Raw genomic sequence first — 22831 nt, 5'->3', positions numbered from 1 at the left:
CTTAAGTATCAGGCTGTGAAGTTTGGTCTGGAATAAGGGAACTAGATAAAGAATAACCTTATAGTAATGTGTACAATAGACAGAAAATGCCTGAACTAACTATGGTGATGGCAGTAGGAATGGAGTGGAGAGGACCAATCCAAAGGTAAAAACCAACATGACTTGATTCATCAAAGGTTTACTATGTATTGATTATCTACCCAGCATCAAAGGAGCTCCCAGGGGTACAAAAATAAGGAAGATATATATTTCTGACCTAAAAGGATTAAGTAGGGGAAAAATCAGAGAAGAGTCAATGATGACATCAAAGTTTCAATCCTAGAGAAAAGAGCAAGAAGGAAGTACCATCAACAGCACACAGAAACATGGGTGAAGGAACAAATCAGCAGGGGCAGCTAAATACAGAATGTCTACTCTGAGCCTCTGGTACCAGCAGGAAATCTAACCAAACAACAGAACCCCAAGCGTAGGTGGAGGTGGAGGGAGGCCAGGACCAGAGAATGATCATGGAAGTGACAGGTATGTCATTAGATTTTATTAAACTACTAAGGACAAGTTCTTGAATGGGGTTGGGAGGATTAAATAAAGAGAGTGGGAGAAGAAGGAAACCAGTGGCACGAAGCCTAAGGAGAATTTCAAGAAAGGGAACGATAACAAAACCGACAGGCTGTACAGCGTAAGAATCTCTAGGAGGTTAAGGTTAGTGGGACCCTCCGAGGGCAGCGAGGTTTTTAGGAAAGTGAGTGGTCAGGAACGAAGATGCTGGGCCAATCCTTAAGAAGTCTGGTAATCCAGGGAGGGAGAGAAGCTTCAAAAACAGCATAAGCTAGAAAAGGTCCTTTTCTTTGTGCATCATTTTTTGCTACTTTTTCCTTTAAAAAAAAAAAGAGGAAGTCAACATGATTATTGGCTGTGAGAAAAAAAATTAAGTGGATGTGAAATATTAAAGCAAAAGAGAGAAAGAGGATTAATGATGAAGCACAAATAAGGGATCAGTATTAAGATTATAAATGACAAGTCTAGTCTTGGAGAAGAGAGACAATTCTTCCTCGGATTAAAAAAAAAGACAGAGTAAGCAGTATTGTTTTTAATAGAACAGTGCTCACACATGACTTTCTCAGTAAAGTACGAAGCAATAGCTTCAGTGGCGATATCAGGTTTATAGTTCATATATTGGGGAAAAGATGAGAAGAGGCACCATGGACACTAGGATACAATAACAATTAGATTTTTTTTTTAATTCCACGAAGTTCATGAGAATATAAGAAGGCAAACCTCAACCACAAACTTCCTATTGGGGTGAAATAGAAAAAATAAATGCTGAGAAGTGGCTCAGTTAAAGAAATACTGATGTTAAAATTTTTAGGAAACAAAAATTAAATAGGCAAACTGAAGGCATTCAGTCAAATGCCCCTTAGATATTTTAGATTTTTTTATCATAAGCAGATATTGCTTATTCAAAATTATAAGGACACTTTTAATTTTAAAAAGACCTAGTTCTTAAAGCACTTCAAGCTTCAGGTTCCACAGGAGCAGAGACCCTACCTGGTTTTATTCATCTAGTACAGGGCCTGGCTTAGAGTAGCTTCTCCATAAATATCTGTTAGATGTTGGCTGACGTTTTATATAGTCCCACAAAAGCTACATGAAGAGAAAGACAGAGCACAGACTAAGCATGCAAGGTGGCAGAGGTCTACAGTGAGTTGAATGGTGCCCCTCTGCGCCCCAAATTTGTCCACACCTAAATCTCCAGAACCTGTGAATGTGACCTTATTCGGAAAAAAATGGGTCTTTGCAGATGTAATTAAGTTAAGCATCTTCAGATAAGATCACTCTAGATTACCCAGGGGTGCCCTAAATCGAGTGACAAGTATCCTTGTAAGGGAGAGAAGGCACAGAGGAGAAGACCATGGGAAGACCAAGGCAGAGACTGGAGTCACATAGCCGCAAGCCAAGGGAACGCCAGGAGCCATCAGAAGCTCAAAGAGGCAAGGAACGGAATCTTCCTTAGAGCCTTCTGAGGGAGCACGGCCCTGCCACCACCTTGATTTCAGACGTCTAGCCTCCAGAAACTTGAGAGAATAAATTTCTGTTATTTTAAGCCACTCTGTTTGTGGTAATTTGTTACGGCAGCCCTAGGAAACTAATACAAGTTTCGTATAGCTAAACTATAATACCAGGTTAAATGGGCTAATTTCCCCTATAAGACAAAAGATCACAATAAGAATCTCATAACAGATAATGGATGCAAGGGCCATCTGTGCAAAAGTGAGCAAAGCTGAAGTTTCTATTTAGATAAACAAAGCATAGATATACGCAAGGTCGCCACATAACAGTAAAATATATAATAAATAATAACAACACATTGTATTGGTAGATTATAAAGAAGAGAGATAGTAATTGCAAGTGATGACTAATTAATTAGAATACTAATAAAAATACTACAAACTTAAGAAATTCAATAACAAAACAAAGGAGTTGCAGCAGTATTATGAAGTATTTCAAACATACAAAAAAGATTAGAATAGTAAAATAAATATTCTTTACCTAATACCCAGTCTTAATAAATCTTAACATTTGGTCAAACTTACTTCTGAATTTTTTTAAAGGAATAAAATATTTCAGATACAGTTGAAGCCTCTATAGACCTCCTACTTGACCTTTATTCTCCTCCTCCCTCCCACCTCAAAGGTAACCACTGTTCTAAAGTTGAGTCTATCATTCCCATGTACCTGTTTATACATAATAGATTTGACATATTTAACACTTGCATACATAGCAATTTGCTGTACATTTATTCTACACTTTTTTTTTTTACCCAACATATTTTTTGAGACTTATTTCTGTTGACGCACACAATTCTAGTTCATTCATTTTAACAGCTAGTAACTATTATAACTCTCCTATGAATGGGCATTTACTTTGTTCTTTATCTTTTGCTATAACAAACAATGCTACAAGGAACTTCCTTGTACATGTCTCCTCATACATATACTAGAATTCCTCCAGAGTATAGTCCTAAAAAAGCAACTTTACTCAGTGTTCCTTCTTTTTAAAAACTCTTTTCCTTTGGTAAATAACCTTTATTATAGCATAACAGTATTCCCATATTTAGCAGATGAATCTGACTGGAGATATCTTTATGATGCTTTCTGTGGAAAAAGACTAAATTCTGTATTAGATTCTGTTCTGGAAATTCCCTGGCGGTCCAGTGGTTTGGACTCCATGTTTTCACTGCCAAGGGCCTGGGTTCAATCCCTGGTCAGGGAACTAAGATCCTGCAAGCTGCATGGCACAGCCAAAAAAAAAAAAACAAAACAAATTCTGTTTTAAGTCATCTCAGACTACCTGGTTAGCAAAGACATTTGATGCAAAAAGCAATACGTCTCATTAATGAGAAATTACCTGTATAATACTTTTAGAAGACATAACTGCCTGATTATAGAATATGCGGCCAAAGTGATCTCGATCTGGAAATACTTCTGCTTGTCGAGGTAAGTTTGCTCCTCCCGAATCAACTGAAGAGAAATAAGTACATCTCAATGAACAAAACATGCTACACACAGGAAGACTTATCTCAATGATAACATCAGTTCTTTTTTTTTTTGCAGTACGTGGGCCTCTCACTGCTGTGGCCTCTCCCGTTGCGGAGCACAGGCTCCAGACGTGCAGGCCCAGTGGCCATGACCCAGCCGCTCCGCGGCATATGGGATCCTCCCAGACCGGGGCACAAACCCGTGTCCCCTGCATCGGCAGGCGGACTCTCAACCACTGCGCCAGCAGGGAAGCCCAAACATCAGTTCTTAATTACATTCGCAAAAAACTTGCCCTATCTTTCTAAACTCTTCTACAGCCTCTTTCTCCAATCTTTCAACACAGCCTCCAAAAATGTACTGTTTTCTTCAAACACATTAGGCTCTCCTACCCCTGTGCAGAATTCCACTTGAAATGTTTAGGACATTCTCTCCCTTGAGGATTAGCCCCAGAAACACCAAAACTCCTTAACCAGTTCAGCTAAGATTGGATCTTTCTCTCTTTTAAAACAATCTGAAAATCATCTACAGAATTCATGTGATAATTTTATTGCACATTGCCTCTGGTACTCTTTTTACTGCAGATTACAGTGGTGGATAAGAATGTCAGCTGAGTTCAAAACAGAGCTTCATTACTTCACAGCTGTGTGATCACAGGTGTGTTTCCGAACCAGTCTACTGCCTCGGTCTCCCCACCAGTGAAATGAAGGTAACAGTGGCTATCCCATAGGGTTGTTATTGGGCTGACATGAAATAGTGTATGTGAAGCACTCAGCTCAGCACATACTGTGAGTGCACAGAGTGAACGTTACAAAAAGTTAGCTAGTCTTATACCTATCACTCTTGCCTGCAACCACTACGTCTTCTATTGATATTTAATACATTAAAGACAGGGACAACACAATACTCTTCACTGCATCCCCTACAGTGTTGGGCACAGCACCTGCAAGCAGTGGGGCCTCATTTGCTGTTTTCTATACGTGCAATGCAGTTCACACTCTGAATCAACGAGGTAAATTCACTTTCATAGGAGAAAAAAATCTCATCAGTACCTGTTCAAATAGCCATAAAAATGAACAGTATATACTGGCGTTTTTACAAACCAATTTAAGTCAATATCCAGGAAGTACCAATTTTAAACTGCCTTGCTTTTATGTCTTTTTAAAAATATCCTTAGATTTAAATGTACTTTCATTCCAAATATAAATTTACTTTCACTGAATATTAAATTTCTTTAAATTACATCTGCTCAAACTATGTACATAATCAAGCATTTAACCTAGTACCTGGCACTCAAGAGACCCATATATATTAGCTATTATTTTTTCATGGTTTGCACCCATAATGGTGAACAGACAAACAAAATATTGGGTTGGTCAAAAAGTTCGTTCGTTTTTTTCCACAACATGGTTCTAACTAGTGCTTAGTTGACTTTAACTTCATTCGAAACAATTTTGTTAGATTGTATTGTGACAGCTGTCATATCAGCAGTGCATGTTAAAAAAAAACTTATCAAAATTGGTGAATTTTTGTGTAGCCATTTTAATACTGAAGATGGAAGAAAAAAGGCAACATTTTCGGCATATTATGCTTTATTATTTCAAGAAAGGTAAAAACGCAACTGAAATGCAAAAAAAGATTTGTGCAGTGTATGGAGAGGGCACTGCAACAGATCAAATGTGTCAAAAGTGGTTTCCGAAGTTTCGTGCTGGAGATTTCTTGCTGGACGACGGTCCATGGTCAGGTAGACCAGTTGAAGTGGATAGCAATCAAATCGAGACATTAATTGAGAACAATCAGTGTTATACCACACGGGAGAGAGCTGACATACTCAAAACATCCAAATTAAGTGTTGAAAATCATTTGCACCAGCTTGGTTATGTGAATCGCTTTGACGTTTGGGTTCCACGTAAGTTAAGTGAAAAAAACCTTCTTGACTGTATTTCTACATGCGATTCTCTATGTAAACGTAATGAAAACATGCCATTTTTAAAACAAATTGTGATGGGCGATGAAAAGTGGATACCGTACAATAATGTGGAACGAAGAGATCGTGGGGCAAGGGAAATGAACCACCACCAACCACACCAAAGGCTGGTCTTCATCCAAAGAAGGTGATTTTGTGTATATGGTGGGATTGGAAGGGAGTCCTCTATTATGAGCTCCTTCTGGAAAACCAAACGATTAATTCCAACAAGTACTGCTCCCAATTAGACCAACTGAAAGCAGCACTCTAGGAAAAGCGTCCCGAATTAGTTAACAGAAAAGGTATAATCTTCCATCCGGATAACGCAGGACCCCATGCTTCTTTGATGACCAGGCAAAAACTGTTACAGCTTGGCTGGGAAGTTCTGATTCATCCACCATATTCACCAGACACTGCACCTTCGGATTTCCATTTATTTAGGTTTTTATAAAATTCTTTTAATGGAAAAAATTTTAATTCCCTGGAAGACTGTAAAAAGCACCTGGAACAGTTTTTTGCTTAAAAAAATTAAAAGTTTTGGGAAGATGGAATTATGAAGTTGCCTGAAAAATGGCAGAAGGTAGTGGAACAAAATGGTGAATACATTGTTCAATAAAGTTCTTGGTGAAAATGAAAAATGTCTTTTATTTTTACTCAAAAACCAAAGGAACTTTTTGGCCCACCCAATATATAGAAGAAAAAAACACCACTCATGTAGAGAAAAAAATGGCAAATCCCAAAATACTGTCAGGGATTCTTCCTCAGTGATGTTATTATGGGTAGTGCTTGTTTACTTTTTCTCCCAGAGTTTTTAGCAAAGAATGTGCATCTCTTTTGTAATTATAAGAGAAGCCAACAGTTTTTTAAAAATATCCATTGATAACGTCATATATATATAGTCTTCTAAACAATCTTATTATTTTTCTAGCTAATAACAGTTTATTTTACAATTCTCGTGACTTGCCCAAGTAAATGCAGGGGAGCCTGTTTTGCATTGCAATTTCTTGTGCCCGTAAGTGTTTCTTCACAGTCACCGGGTAGTAGGTACCTCCTTTGACAGTGGCATCATTGGCAACAATAATGCATTCTACTCTGAAAGGCAGAAATTTCATCGGAAAGAGAACGTGAGAGAGTTCTTCAAAGTAAAGACCAATTGCATCTCATTACAAGACACTCCCAATACAGCCTGGCAATTTCTAGTACATATCGCCAGGGACAGCCATTAGTAGACAATCTTATGATATAAAAGTTTTAATCACTGTTCACATATTTATTTATATAAAATGAATCACTTTTAATAAGTTTACAAACTCTAACTTGATTTTTAAAGAATCATCACCCCATATTAGTAGAGGAAAACTAACAACCTAAGCCACATTTTGTAACGGTTCTTTGAAGGAAGGGGTCCTAACAAGATAATACAAGATAATACAACAACAAGGAATCCAAGTCTCAGGGTGAGAAAATCCCACATGGTAAACCTTTAAAATTTCCTTTTAGGAAGGTAATTTTCAAAAAGGAAAACTGATCCATCAAAAGTATTTATTTTTCATATTTTCTTCATGTCACTGCCATATGCTTTTCTATAAAACTAAAAGAAGTTTAAAGTACAACACTTATCTTGCTTAAAGGAACAATAGGTACAAACTTTAAAATAGTAGTCTGAAAGCATATACTATAATGAGACATTAGTGGTGCCCTTTCTCACCAAAACCAGCCTGTCAGGTACCATGGCTCACAAGTAACACGCAGGAAGCAGGGAAGTAAGTGAATGAAGAGGGCCAGTAAGGGAGCCTGCTTAGTATTGCCAGGAAACCCGAAGATCAGAGGCTCACTTGAAACTGGAGAGAAGAACAGTGTGGTCTTTACAAAATTTAATCTTTATATTTATGATGTTTTTGTTACCTCACTTTATATTCTCTAGAATTCTAAAAAGAAACTTATTGAATCCTTGCTGAAAATGAAGTAGAGAACAGCAACTGAGCACACAGCCTCAGGTAGTGTTGTACTTCTTTTATTAGGGTATGTGGCTCCTCTCCTTTGAGCATCAATTTTATTCACTAGGTTATATATAAAGCCTTTTTCCACATTATAATTAACATTTTATAGAGTGGGAGGTACATTTCTAATGACTTTAACATTGAACAAACTAGACTTCAAAAGGAATTTAGGCTTTGGCGGGTGCTGGGCCATACCCCCCACACCTCCAGAGTATGGTCACTCCTCCGTCCTGGGGATGCTGCACTAGAAAAGCTTAAGAAGCTCTGGTACAGGAAAGAGCCCAGGCTATGAAGTCAGACAAACCTAGGCTGAAATTCTGACTCTGCCACTTGCTATATATACGACCTTGGACAAGAGACATAACCACTTTTACTTGTCTTTTTAAAAGGTCACAGACATGTTACAGAATGAGAAATAAAATTAGTCCACAAAAATACTGTATTAGACATCTATTGGTTTTGCCTACCCAGCATCTATTATTTTGGCAACAAAACTAAACTTTCTTTCAGAAACTGCCCTTTCTCTATTTTTGATCCCTGAGGTTCTAGCGGGACTGACCCCAAAGCCCATCTTCAGATGTGAGCACAAGGACCAGGCCTTTCTACTCAGCGTCCACGCCGTGGGCTCAACAATGGGCTCTGGTCCCAGGCCTTCACCCTCAGGAGCTCTCAGCCCACTGCAGCTGCTAAGCTTAGAGTGCAGAAGCTGGGGATGCCTGTGGCCAGCTCGGCCTGCCTAGGAACAAAACCAAAACCCATCCTGTGACCTGGTAACACCGTTTGTGCTCCTCGACCCAGCTAGGCCCAGACTCATCAGTTAAGAGAGTCAATAAATTCTTTTTTGGTTTTAACTAGTTTGCACATCTATCATCTGCCAGAGAAAGAGTGCTGACCATATTCAACCATATGATTATGTAAGAAAGGTCAATTTCAATTACTATGAAGTACTACTTTAGACCTTTTAAACGAGTGAATTCTTTTTCAGTCATACTATCCAACACTAGAGCAGCTCTAGTGGAAAGATAAAGTCAGTCTTGGCCTGGCCCTTGCCTCCATGGAATCTCAACAGCTAAAATACACACACTCCACAGATGAATCTAACACATGTCTGGGTAGGAAGCCTCAGTCCTAAATAATATCACGAGCATAAAACTCACATGCTCACATGCAGAGCAGTGAGTGCTGGACACCCTGCCTCTTCGGCCTGCTTCCTGAACCACATGGCTGAGTGTGGGCAGAATACTCACCCTGACACTCTCCCAATGCCTGTAATAATGCCACCGGCAGGGACCTCCTCATCACCATACAACTGGTAACCGGCAAACTGGGATAATTCCAGGAATGGAGACCTGAACGGAAGAAAAGATGTTGCTTGAATTAATGTCGTTTTTCAAAAAATCATATTTAAACAGTTAACACGTGGAAAAGGAAATTTTCTTCTTTAATGGGGCAATGTTTCAAATATGCGTGTTGGACATAAAATCTACAAAAAGAATGTCAAAAACAAAATCTAGGGGACTTCCCTGGTGGCGCAGTGGCTAAGAATCCGACTGCCAATGCAGGGGACACGGGTTCAAGCCCTGGTCCAGGAAGATCCCACATGCCGCGGAGCCACTAAACCTGTGTGCCACAACTACTGAGCCTGCGCTCTAGAGCCCACAAGCCACAACTACTGAAGCCGGTGCGCCACAACTACTGAAGCCCGCATGCCTAGAGCCCGTGCTCCGCAACAAGAGAAGCCACCACAGTGAGAAGTCCGCGCACCGCAACGAAGAGTAGCCCCCGCTCGCCGCAACTAGAGAAAGCCCACGTGCAGCAATGAAGATTCAATGCAGCCAAAAATAAAGAAATAAAATAAATTTAAAAGAAAAGAAAAACCTAGTGTGACCACCCTGGGGATTTATACAGTATAGCCATACAAAGGAACACTAGGTTCTTATTTTTAAAGATGTTGTACAGATGTGTTTATTAATATAGAAAGAGAATAGCACCTAACACTTACGTAGCACCTACCACATGCCAGCCTCTCTCCTAGGAGCTTCAGAAACACTAACTCATTCATTCCTCAGAACTACCTCCTGATATGGATCCTATTATGATCCCCACTGACTGATGAAGAAACTGAAACACAGAGATTAGGTCAGTTGTCTAAGGTCACACAACTACTAGTAAGTGGCAGAGCTGGGTTTTAATAAGCTCCGTAATAAGGGACCAGGCTCTTAACCACTGTATTATTGTCACTTAAATGTTCAGGATACACTGGGGGGACGGGAGACAGGGGTGGGCAGGGAGTTATAAAACACCACATTTAGTATGATTCCATTTTTCTTTAAAAAAAAAAAGTGATTCACATTTGCATAAAAACAGTGTAGAACAATACACACTAGGTGTTAGCGGTGTTTGTCTCTAGGTTGGGCGTCTGTGTGCATGTCCCCCGAAACAATACTTTTGAGCCTTCATTTCTCTCTCGAACTGGTCTTTTTTTTTTTGTGATTTATTTATTTGTTTGTTTATTTATTTATTTATTTTGCTGCGCTGGGTCTTAGTTGCAGCATGTGGGATCTAAGTTCCCTGACCGGGCCCCTGCATTGGCAGCCCAGAGTCTTAGCCACTGCACCACCAGGGAAGGCCGTCTCTCTAACTGGTCGTGGTGCTTCCACCCTCAAGGCCCACAGTCTACTCACAAGACAACAGCCAGAATAACTTTTTAAAACCTAAGTCAGATAAGCCCTACAAAATCTCCCCATTTCTGTCAGAGTAAAAGCCCAAACTCTTACACTGGCCTACAAAACCCTTACCGAAATCACCCATCTCCTGCTACTCCCCCGTGTATTCCTGCCACCCCACCACCTTCCAGCCCCTTCCATATCAGCATCTGTGACCTGTCCCCACTGCAGAACCTTCGCACTGAACACTCCCCTCCGCCTACAATGCTCTCTCCCCAGATATTCAGAGCCCATCTCTCTTCACTCCTTCCAATCTTTGCTCAAATGTCACCACCTCAATGAGGCCTATTCTAACCACCTCATTTGAAACTACAACTTGACCTTCATCTTTCTCTCCCGTATGCTGGTCTTTTCTTTTTCCCATGACATTTATCACCTTCTAACATACTATATAATTTATGACACTTATCGTTTATTTTCTATCTCCTCCTGCTACAATGTAAATTCCAGTAGGGCAAGGAACTTTGTCTATTTTGTTCAGTGATGTGTCACTAGCACCTAGAACAGCACCTGACACACAGTAGCCTCGCAATAAACATCTGTTGTTGAATCTTACGATAAGAACCAGAATTTAAAATCATTTATTTATAAAACTATCTAAGATGGGAATTCCCTGGCGGTCCAGTGGTTAGGACTCTGCACTGTAACTGCCGAGGGCCTGGGTTCAATCCCTGGTCAGGGAACTAAGATCCTACGAGCCACATGGCACAGCAAAAAAACAAAACAAAACAAAAACAAAAAAAACTGTCTAAGAAAGCACCATGGAATAGAGAACACCCTGAGCCAGCACTTGGGTATGTACCAACCCTGGGTCTATAAGATTGTCAACTCTTTCTCTTGGTAACAGTTTTCCTCTTGATATGTGACGTGCTCGGGCTTTCTCACCACCTCCTGTGATAAAAAATATGATTCGATTAGATGAATTCATTATAAGGTCTCCATTTAACTTAATATCAGAAAAACATATAACCCTTAATCCAAAATATGGTACTTTTTAAAAAATTTAACATATCCTGTGAAAAACAGCTAATTTTTCAGATCATTGAAACTGGCATTTTTAAAAATCAATCTATCCCTGAGTCCACAGTATATTATACATTTTCTAAATTCAGTAGTAATTACTTAAGGAAATAATGCAGTACTTTTCTCTGCATCTCATACATTGCAAATACTGTCTCATCTCCACCACACTTATTACACCTACTATAAATACTAGCACTGTCCTATATGCTATGTGAAATTTGAAAAGTTCCTAAGTTCATTTGTACCAGGTAAAAAGCATTATTTTAGAAATGATTTCCATAATAAGCACAAAAAAACTTAGCTAAAGGTGCTATTTTTAGGCCCACAAATAGGAGAGAGTTGAACACCTTATATAGCAATTTAAAAGTCCCCCTTTGTTAGTATCCTGAATCAGAGATGATCTTCCGTGTTTCCTGACATTGCTCCAGACTAAAGGAAATTACAATAACTGAAGAGTCCGCTGGGGTAACCAACCCAGTAAGGCTGCTTGAGGTGAGGGGTACACCAAACCTCACCCAGCCTGAGAACGGCTGGGTTCGGTACCTGGGGAATATCCACAACCCACTCTCAGCAAACCACGGTAAATAATCAGAACAGACGATAAAATTGTACCTTAATATATTTACCTTCACTGTTGCCCAAGAATTCCATCTTAATATACTCCTTGTCTACTGAAATGTTCAGCTGTTGAAGAAAGCTATTTGTTTTTTAGGTGAGAAAATAAGTTCATACAGATTTCAAACAAGCCTCCAAGTAGCGCAACATTATTTTCAAATCAGGACTTTCCTATGTCTAAGGGGATTTTTTTTTTTTTCTGAAAAGGTAGAGGGTATATTTTTAAGACTAAATCTGCCTTAAGGTAACCAAGAAAATCGTAACATGCATCTAATCTTTTAAAATGAAAATTATTCTGGGAGGGAAAGCCTTACAAGATAGTATGAATTAAATCAAACAGCTTTCCCCTTTTCTCCAGAGTGTCCTACTGAGGTGTGTATAGTTATAGGAGAGAAGGAGGACGAGAGAGTGACAAAGGGCAGAGGAAACTTCTGAGAGTGACACATTCATCGTCTTGATTGTGGTGACGGTTTCACGGATGTATACATCTATCAAAACTCATCAAACTGTAAGCTTTAAATAATGCAGCTTACTGTATATCAATTATACCTTAATAAAGCTGTTTAAAAGTTAAGTATTAAAGAAAAATAAACCTAAGACACTGCAAAGAAGACCAGGCTTGGGTGAGGGTCTTTGGAGAGTTTGGCGACATAAGCGTCCACTAAGGGGATAGCAGGAAAAAGCATGGCAGGGGAGGGTGGGATGAAAAAGAGATAAGAAAACATATCTGTGTTTTGTTTTGTTTTGTTAGTACTTAGAGCAACACTATTCTTAATTCTGCCTAGAGCTTCACTTTGCTATTCCGAGCACCTAGTGAATTCTGTTTTTATTAGGAAAAACCAGAAAGAGTGCTATCCTTGATACAGATTCTCAGGTCACAGAATTCAGCTCCTCTGGCATTTAAACTGGCCTAGGATATGTGGACCACCACAAAAAGACAGAATGTCACAGCACCTTAGTTTTCCAAGGATTACTCTTAAAAGATTTTGCTTTAACTATCTCCACTCTCACAGACTCAGAGCCAGAAAAGCCTGATGTTTTCCTTCTATCTCATTTACCACATTGCACTGATTCTAAAACACACATTTTGTTCACATTTTAACACCCCTAAAATCAGGAAGCATTTTACAGTTTATAGCATCTTTTCATCTCTGTCACCAGGGGGCAGTCGCAACATAGCTGTCTGCCTCTGGGTGCACAGCTCAAATGTCTAACTGTGGTCACTTCAACGGTGCTATATGCATTGCTGGAACTACCTGCATGCAGTTTAACTTGAATTTCCAAAGGTTTTCAAAAACTACACAAGCCTTAAACAACAAGGTCCTACTGTATAGCACAGGGAACTATATTTAATATCCTGTAATAAATTGTAATTGAAGAGAATATGAAAAATGTATATATATGTATAACTGAATCACTTTGCTGTACAGCAGAAATTAACATGACATGTAAATCAACTATACTTCAGTAAAATAAATTTTTTAAAAAACTACACAAGCCTTATCTTAAGGTCATTAAAAGACCCCTTTTCAACCACCAAAAACTACTTGTGTTTTTCTATATCAATAAAATTATTACCCAGTTTTAGAAAAACTAAGCACTTCTGAATCTATCAAAACACTTAGAGCCCTTCAGTTAACTTGTGTTAATCAAAGTACTTAGTTCTGGCTACCACGAATAACACAGCTGGGTTAATCCTTGTTCCACCTACAGAAATGACTAAGCCACTACTAGCAATCGTACATGCTCCAACAAGAACCAAAGGGGATAGCAAAGATGGTGCCCTGAGAAGAAATCTGAAACAAAGGTAGCAGTGAGGCAGAAAGAAAGGAAAAGACAAAACGGAGGACAAGAGTCCACTCATTATTGTCAACTTTTTATTTATCACAAGTTCTATCAAATGAAAACTTCAAGGATTAACTTTCAAAGCAACCTGAAACACTGTCACTCCTTCTTATCTGAAAATTACTTAGGAAATCTTATGAATTTTAAAGTCAGGATGGGGCTTCCCTGGTGGCACAGTGGTTAAGAATCTGCCTGCCAGTGCAGGGGACGTGGGTTCGAGCCCTGGTCCGGGAAGATCCCACATGCCACGGAGCAACTAAGCCCATGTGCCACAACTACTAAGCCCATGTGCCCAGAGCCCGTGCTCCGCAACAAGAGAAGCCACCACAATGAGAAGCCCACGCACCGCAACAAAGAGTAGCCCCTGCTCGCCGCAACTAGAGAAAGCCCACATGCAGCAAAGAAGATCCAATGCAAACAAAAATAAATAAATAAAATAAATAAATTTAGTTTTAAAATAAATAAATAAATAAAAGTCAGGATGTCTATACAGGTGGCCAACAGGCACATGAAAAGACGCTCAACATCGTTAATTATATATTAGAGAAATGCAAATCAAAACTACAATGAGGTGCCACCTCACGTCAGTCAGAATGGCCATCATTAAAAAGTCTACAAACAACAAATGCAGGAGAGGGTGCGGAGAAAAGGGAGCCCTCCTACACTGTTGGTGGGAATGTAAACTGGTGCAGCCACTATGGAAAACAGTATGGAGGTTCCTCAAAAAACTAAAAATAGAGCTACCATATGATCCAGCAATCCCACTCCTGGGCATACATCTGGACAAAATATATATATACACACACAATGCAACACTACTCAGCCATAAAAAAGAATGAAATAATGCCATTTGCAGCAACATGGATGACCTAGAGATTATCACACTAAGTGAAGTAAATCAGAAAGACAAATACCACATATTAATCTAAAATATGATAAAAACGAACTTATCTACGAACAGAAACAGATTCACAGACACGGAGAATAGACTTGTGGTTGCCGAGGGAGGAGGGGGTTGGAGAGGAATGGGTTGGGAGTTTGGGATTAGCAGATACAAACTATTACATATAGGATGGATAAACAATAAGGTCCTATTGTATAGCACAGGGAACTATATTTAATATCCTGTGATAAACCATAACGGAAAAGAATATGAAAAAGAATGTGTGTATATATATACATATATATATGCATAACTGAATCACTGCTATACAGCAGAAATTAACACAACATTGTAAATCAACAATACTTGAATAATATAATTTTTTTAATGTGTTTAGAGGTATTACTGATAGGTGATATTTTGTTCTTTTCTTCTTTATACTTTTCTCTATTTTCCAAAATTTCTATAAGTATAATATATATATTATATAACATAAGCATATATTACTTTTAAATTATACATATCTGTGTAATATCCATTTTCCTGGCATAACAGTACTAGTCCCAGGCAACACTGTGAAGAAGGCTTTGTCCTTTCCTGGCTTCCCTCCCAAGGAGCCCTGCTCAGTCGTCTTCCCCTTTAGAGACCAGAGCGTCAGATGATCAGAACCTGCCATCCCCAGCAGATGCTCAGTGCTGGAGGACTCTACCACCTCTTATTCAAACCCTCTAGTCTTAATATCCAAAGGGAATGATCAATTCATCAATTCTGCTCCCTAACAAAACATACTTTCATCTCAACAAGGGTTTTGGTTCTTTTTCAGGAGACAAGACCTTATTCCAAGATGGCTTCTAGTCATCATTCTAGTCATCATTCTGAAAAGCCTACCAGCAGGATATTTTGCCTCTCGAATCATACCCAGTAGACAAAAACTCATGTCATTTTTTAACACCATTTCCTCACACTTAGCACAGGGGTTCGAGAGCTACCTGGTCAAAAAGGATGGCAAATATCCACTACCCCTGTTTTCACAAGTCACCCTCCTACTTACACCCCTCTCTCCCTAGAGAGAAATTGGGGTGGTCTGGGGACAGTGTAATTGACATCTTTGCTTTTTGACTGTGTGTTTTCCTTTCCCCTTTTCCTGAAAACAGTACTGCCACCACCATGAAGTTCCAGGAGCTGCCAGCCACAGTACACTTTAGCCCTGGTGGACATGGGTCCAGGCTGGCACCATTAAGTACTATATCCCCCTGGATACAGTGGCTGGGCCAAAGAATGAACATGGGACCCAAGTGAACCCATCAAAGTTTTCCAAATCGGAGATGAAAGGATAACTAGATCTTTCCTTCAGATTGTAAACTCTAAGAATGCAATCCCTGACCTACCAGCGACATAGTTCCCCAGCTCACAGAGAAGCCAGAGAGAATGCAGTCCACACATATATACACATCCTGAAATGAGAGAAGATGGGCAGAGACAGTGAGTCCTGTTGGGGCTGGAGCCCCCCGCTTCATTCAGCACTTTCTTTCCATGGTTTGGTTGTCGGTTTCTGGATTAAACAAGTTTGATTTGGATTTTTGTGACTTAAATCCAAAGGAACTAAATACAGCCATCATCAAAACAATATTCTTCATATATTACAAATGCCTAACTTAGAAGGAGCTACACGAAGTTTACGCTCTTCACTTTTTTTTTTTTAATTCTCCCCTGCACTGTCATAGATCATAGATAGAATGGGAGCAATTACTGCCATCTGAATGAGGTCTTTGCTTCAACTGGTCCCACACTGAGTTGCATATCTATTTGTTCATGTCATGGTAACTTTTACAGGATTTAATTGATTTTGACCCTAAACTACGATAGTACAAAAGACAGAGACCAAGATATTCCAAATGGATTTAATTTCTGGTCTTTTCAATTAATTTTGATTAATCTATTAAGTCAAAAAAAGACAGCAATGTGTGCTTGGAATGAATAATGCCTATAATTCACAGACCCACTCCTAAGTCTCAAGTTAGGAATGAGGTACTGAAAATTTACTAGAGGGATTAAATAACTGGACCAAAGTTGCTTAATTATTAGAGTAACCAGTCCAGACTTCCACCCTCAAAATTCTACAAAGGACCAAAATACTGAGCTTATTTCTTCCCTAACACCTACACAAGTGAATATACAACTTTGGATGGTCTTTCTGTTCATCTGCCATTAATTAATTACCTTGCCTCCATCCTTAAAATCCTCAGAGGAGAAAAATATAAAAAACATTTTTATTTAAACTAAAGAGAAATCTATCAAGGTTTTGCTAAATTATTTCACTAATGACTTCTACTGAAAGTCTGTCCTCTGAGTGTGATAAGATTATACCCAGGAATGAAACAATACCCTTAAACCACAGGTTTACAGATAAAATAGATTCTTTATGAGGACATTGGGGAGAATTCTTTTTAAATGAAGGCTGTAAAATTCATATAGTTCCTTCTCAGTTAGGTACTTGTAATATATTAAGACTCTTCCTTTGGACATGGCCAATAGTTTCAAGTCACATAGCCTTCTAAATTGTCATATATACCAATAAGGGCACAATAGAATGTGATGTGGTACTTGTTTATACATTAATATTTTATATTCCTCCCTATGATGCAATTTCTTCCAAGCAAAAAAATGTCTATTATGTCCACAATTTAAAAATTTAAAATGACAATTTACAAAGTTTTTAGGATATCTCATTTATTTAATTAGCAATAAACCCAGATAGAAATTATTTCCAAATTACATGACACAGCAGAAAATTCACAATTATGCAAAATGTAGTATGTAGTATGAATATGACTAATGGACAGGAAATGGTTTAGTTGCTTCAAGTGAAACAAAAATTTCAGTGTGATGCTGTGGCTGAAATAAAAACCTTAAGAAGAAATAGTTTTAAAAATGGATGAGGGAGTTCTCTGGTGGTCTAGTGGTTAGGATTTGGTGCTTTTACTGCCGTGGCCCAGGTTCAATCCCAAACTTGTTTAATCCAGTAGATTTGGGGGAAATCTACTTTCTCCCAAATAATGGCAGTGCTATAAGAGCAGAAAATCTGGCCAAGTAATAGGAAAAAATAAGATGTCTGCATGCCAACAAATGCGTTTTTTTTTTTAAATTAAAGTATAGTTGATTTATATTATTGTGTTAGTTTTAGGTGTACAGCAAAGTGATTCAGTTTTATATTTTTTTTTCAGATTATTTTCCATTATCAGTTATCACAAGATAGTGAATATTGTTCCCTGTGTTATACAGTAAATTCTTGTTGCTTATCTATTTTACGTATAGTAATTTGTATCTGTTAATCCCATACTCCTAATTTATCTCTCCCCCCTTCCCTTTCCCCTTTGGTAACCACAAGTTTGTTTCCTATGTGTGTGTGTTTCTGTTTTGTATATAGATTCATTTGCATTATTTTTTAGATTCCACATATAAGTGATATCATATAATATTTGTCTTTCTCTTCCTGACTTACTTCACTTAGTATGATATTCTCTAGGTCCATCCATGTTGCTACAAATGGCAATATTCCCTTCTTTTTTATGGCTGAGTATACACCCATATATTTATGTGGATATATATACCACATCTTAAACCAAATCTGGGTTGTTTCCATGTCTTGGCTCTTGTTAATAGTGCTGCTATGAACACTGGGGTACACTGTATCTTTTTGAATTAGAGTTTTCATCTTTTCCAGATATACGTCTAGGAGTGGAATTGCTGGATCATATGGTAGCTCTCTTTTCAGTTTTTTAAGGACCTCCATACTGTGTTCCGTAATGGCTGCCTCAATTTACATTCCCACCAACAGCAAATGCACAGTCTTGAAGAGTCAAAAGCCTGATGCTACTAGTTTTTCCTAAAATGAATAATTACAAGGGACATCTTAATTAAAAGCATAAACTGAAGAATAAATGAGTGCTTACCCAGTCTGATGTTCTGTGCTCGTTCACGGAGCTGATTTACTAGTGCTTTCATCTGCTCGTAGTTTTCCTAAAACAGAAGCAAAGAAAAACAGGGAGAGTATTATAGGAAAGCAATGACTTTTTTTACCATAATAAGGGTTAAGGAGAACAGCATTACATGCCAACCCCATGTGGCCTCCACACTGGGCCACTTTGCCACCTGTGTGGCCTCTGTGCTGGGCCAACTCCAACGTGTAAAAAAGATTAATTTGTGCCTCTCTGTCTTTGCTCAAGCTCTTCTGCACTACCACCCCCCTCTCTGGTCCATCTATCCAAATCTCACCCCCCTTTTAAAGCCTAACTGATGTTCCATCTCATCTCCAACACAATTTCTGGCTACTCCCATTCATTTTAACAACTTCCTTCCTTACACATCTACAGAACTTAATTGATCTCTAGTATTTGTTTTCTTTTGTCAATGAATATAAGCCCTTTGAGGGTTAGAATGCCGTCTTATTTTTTCTGTCCCCTCAACCACTATCGTGAGGAGATTCCAACCAATGCAGAAATACTTGTTTTACACTTACTGACAAATTACAGTAATTACTTACTTACAGTAAGTAATTAAAAACAAAGCCCAGGGGGAAAATGGATCCTATTTTAAAAAGGAACAGGCGGGAATTCCCAGGTGGTCCAGTGGTTAGGATTCCGGGCTTTCACTGCCAATGGCATGGGTTCAATCCCTGGTTGGGGAACTAGGATCCCATAAGCCACATGGCACGGCCAAAAAATATAAAAATAAAATAATCCCAGCCTCCTTTTTCAGACAAGTGTGGCCATGTGAGTAAACTCTAACCAATGAGATATAAGCAGAAGTTGTTAGGTATGACTTCTAGAAAGGCTCCTTAAAAAAAAGGACAAGAAGGTGAGGGTGTCCTTTTACCTATTCACCCTTTCTCCTCCTTTGCACATGGAACTCAGACACAATAGCTGGAGCTTAAGCAGCCATATTAGACCATAAGGTAAACTGTACTACTTATTTTAAATTCTTCCTTCCCTCCCATCCTAGCCAAGGTTCACTGTGAGATTATACTTCCCTACCCCACAGTCTCTGAATCTGTCCGTATTACTTGCTTTGATGAGTGGAATGTGGGCAAAAGTGACAGTGTACCAATTGCAAGAAGAGGCTTTAAGAAGGACAAAGTGTTTCCATGCTCTCCTCTTTGTGCCCCAGCCTTCTATTACGAGAGGAGCATCCCACAGCAGCCACTGCCCCTTCATTCTGGGTCCTGGAATAAGAAACAAGTAGAGCAGACCTGAATCTACTACAGTCCTAGAGCAGAACTGCCACAACCAACCCATAGATCCAAGCACAAAAAATAAAGACTTGTTCTTTTGAACACTGAGATCTTGGGATTGGTTGCTACTCAGCATTACTGAAGCAAAATCTGGCTAATACAGTAATTAGTCCAAGGTCACTCAGCTAACAAGTAGTAGAATTAGGATTTAAACCAAAATCCACCAACTCCAGAAACTCACTCTTAAAGCAACATGCTACAATGTCTCTTCTGCCCACTGAAAGGGCCACTGTTGACACTTTAGCACATTTCCACCAGGTCTTTTTCCCCCTATGGAAATATGTTGCTTGTTAGCTTTTAAACATACATGAAATACTAAGCCAGTGCTTTTTCCACCATAGCACAGCTACTTTCTTATTCTAATTACTGGTGCACAGACTGAACCAGAACATAAAACATTTTACATAGAGAAAGAAGTTATAATCTCAGGCTCACACTCCCTAACCCCTAGCTAGCAGCCACCATCAAATACATCAGCCGAGACCTGACTTCAAAAAGATGGCAGAGCAGGAAGCTCCAGGCCCTTATTCCCCCACAGAGACATCACAAAACAACCCAAAACTGGCTAAAGTAACCTTACAGGAGCTCTGGAAAACACTCAGAGGTCTACAGCAACCAAGAGAACACCCAGCCAAGAAGCCACATTCAGAATGGTGGGAAACCCATTCTCCACACTGCAGCCACATTGATTATTCTACCATGTCCATAGGATCATGCCACTTCTCTACTTAAACATCTTAGCAGACAGACTGCAAAGTGAAATCTAAATATGCCTTCTACACATGGCTTCCCTCCTCTACCTGGCTGCATAAGCAATCCCATCTACTCCATGAATTCCTCACCCTGGCCGGGACTTCCAAGTTCTCACTCCCACTAACCGCTTTCATAACTTGGTACCTATGTTCTCATAACTCCTTTAGTTTGTATAATCTTGCCTCCCATTCTCCATCCTGAACCTGGCCAGTTCTTACCCAACTCAAGATCCAACTCACTCACTGCCTCCTATGTGCAACCACCTTTTTTAAGCTTTAGACATCACTCATCACAATGCATTGCTTTCTTGTCATCTCCCCCACAAAATTATGATTCCATTCCTACACATCTATCCCAAATATCTAAAATAGTGGCTAGACCACAGTAACCACTTAATGTTTCTGAATTAAACATTCTCTCCTGATCCCAGGACATCTAAAGACTTTTGGAAGTCTCCCATTGGATACTGTTTCTGCCTCAGCCTGCTGATTTCCTTTCAATCAAAATCTCCTTGTTTTCCCAAAGGCAGGAATTATTTAAAATGTGTTCTCTGAGGGAACCTCCTGGCGGTCCAGTGGTTAAGACTCTGAGCTTCCAATGCAGGGGATGCGGGTTCGATCCCTGGTCGGGGAACTAAGATCCCACCTGCCGCAGCAGCGCAGCCAGAAAAAGTCTTCTCTGAAAGTTATTTGCACAATTTAAATGTTATCTGTACAGGCTTAGAAACCATGGGACAGACTGAAAATTTCCAGCTCTGTTATTTCACAAACCAGGAGTTGTTTCTTTAACGTTGTGATACCTCCCAATTCCAAGAAAAGTCATTTAAAGATAAATATTTTCTATTAACATAACCAACCATTTCAAGTCTGGTAAGCACAACCCAGGGTCAGCTGTGCTAGGCCAGTGGTTCCCAAAGCTGGCTGCCACCAAGGCCCTGCCCTCCCCTCTCAACAACTTCATTAACAATGCAGACACCAGGACCCCACCCTAGAGACGGAAAAGGTCCAGGGTGGGGCTAAGGCAGCCATATATTCAACAAGCTCCCAGGTGACTGCTAAGCCAGAGAGCCACTGGTTTTGCGAACCAATGATTTTAAAGATACAAAGTATAGTGCCAGTGCTAAAAGTGAACTAAAATGTACCTGATTTGGAATTGTTTTCTTTTTCAAACCTCACGACCCCCTGGTGCGTCCCCGAATCATGACTGGGGATCCAGAGAAAACAGCAGCGACTGCTGAAGTGTGCCTACCCTGTACCTGCTTCCCAGTCTGGCCAACGCCTTGTGCCGTCGGTGAAGAGGAATCACTGACTCGGGCTGGGTACTCCAGGCCCGGGCCGCTCACCCGCCCTACCTGGTAGATGGCAGAGCTCGAGTCCGGTTGGGTGCCCAGCGTCGCCACGGAGTCCCCATGATAGGCGCGCGGCGCGGGGGCAGCGGCGCGGGCGCACCGCCGCAAAGCTAATCTCGGGGCGGCCCACATGGCAGCAGGCACAGAGGCAGGAAGGAGCGTGAGAGAGCGGCCTGCGCCGGTCCGGGGCCGCGGCTTTCCCCTCCAATTCCCACGCTTCGGGATACAGCTCAGCCCAGGCCTTTGCAGTCCCAACCCGCCTGAAACCTCCCCGATTCTGAGGCCAGCCTCGGCACGTGCCGGCGCACGCCGCCCGTGATTGGTCAGCGCTGAGCACCACGCCCCCTGAATTCAGCGAATAAGGGACAGAAGTGCAGCCCCGCGAGGCCTGTCCCATCGCGAGCCCCGGAGCGTTGCGGTTCCCGGGGTGGAGCGACCCTTCTGCGTCCTCCCGGTCTCCCGAGATGCTGAGCTTAGGAGCTGCGGCTGAGTTTGCTTGCTGTCGGCCTCTGTGCTTTTTCTATGTGCTGTTTTCTTCTTCCCCTGCTGCTACGAAGGGTGTTCCGGGGCTTGAAAAAGCTTATCCTTATATGAGAGCTGGAAACTGAACAGGCTTATTAAGCTGCCCTAAGAAACTCTTTAAGGGGATAACCATTCATTAATCAAATATGTCTTTAATGTCCCCTACCAAGTGCTCTTCTGGAGCGGGGAATACAGTGGAGAACAGGCAGTGTCCTCTTTTATAAAGCGGAGAGAACATAAACAAGTAAATAAAAATTCTAATAGTGATAAATTACAACTTAGATGTACAATTATAACGTACTTCTAAAACTTTGCCTATAACAAATC

The 22831-nt window shown here is 40.1% G+C and overlaps 1 protein-coding gene and 1 non-coding gene across 5 annotated transcripts in view; one reads left to right on the top strand and one right to left on the bottom strand.

Moving 5' to 3' along the window:
* Positions 1-22251, bottom strand: part of MCCC2 (methylcrotonyl-CoA carboxylase subunit 2) — a 63703-nt gene extending 41452 nt beyond the window's left edge. Inside the window, exons 1-6 of one of the 4 annotated variants that reach the window (XM_073802198.1) lie at positions 21986-22250; positions 18545-18611; positions 11032-11116; positions 8747-8848; positions 6464-6591; positions 3406-3518 (exon numbers count right to left, since the gene is read on the bottom strand). In XM_073802198.1, coding sequence (XP_073658299.1) covers positions 3406-3518; positions 6464-6591; positions 8747-8848; positions 11032-11116; positions 18545-18611; positions 21986-22114 — 624 coding nt within the window. In that variant the 5' untranslated portion in view covers positions 22115-22250. Of the gene's footprint in view, positions 1-3405; positions 3519-6463; positions 6592-8746; positions 8849-11031; positions 11117-11874; positions 11946-18544; positions 18612-21985 lie in introns of those variants that run through there. The other 3 variants (XM_073802199.1, XM_073802200.1, XM_073802201.1) reach the window with 3 other exon arrangements.
* On the top strand, positions 10836-10908 carry TRNAY-GUA (transfer RNA tyrosine (anticodon GUA)). The gene has a single exon. It is a non-coding gene; the product is annotated as a tRNA-Tyr (tRNA).
* Positions 22252-22831: the final 580 nt, after the last annotated feature.

This window comes from Tursiops truncatus, chromosome 3 (genome assembly GCF_011762595.2).
Source record: "Tursiops truncatus isolate mTurTru1 chromosome 3, mTurTru1.mat.Y, whole genome shotgun sequence".
NCBI lineage: Eukaryota > Metazoa > Chordata > Mammalia > Artiodactyla > Delphinidae > Tursiops > Tursiops truncatus.
The sequence above is the reverse complement of the archived record's forward strand: the minus strand, read 5'-3'. Positions and strand labels throughout refer to the sequence as shown.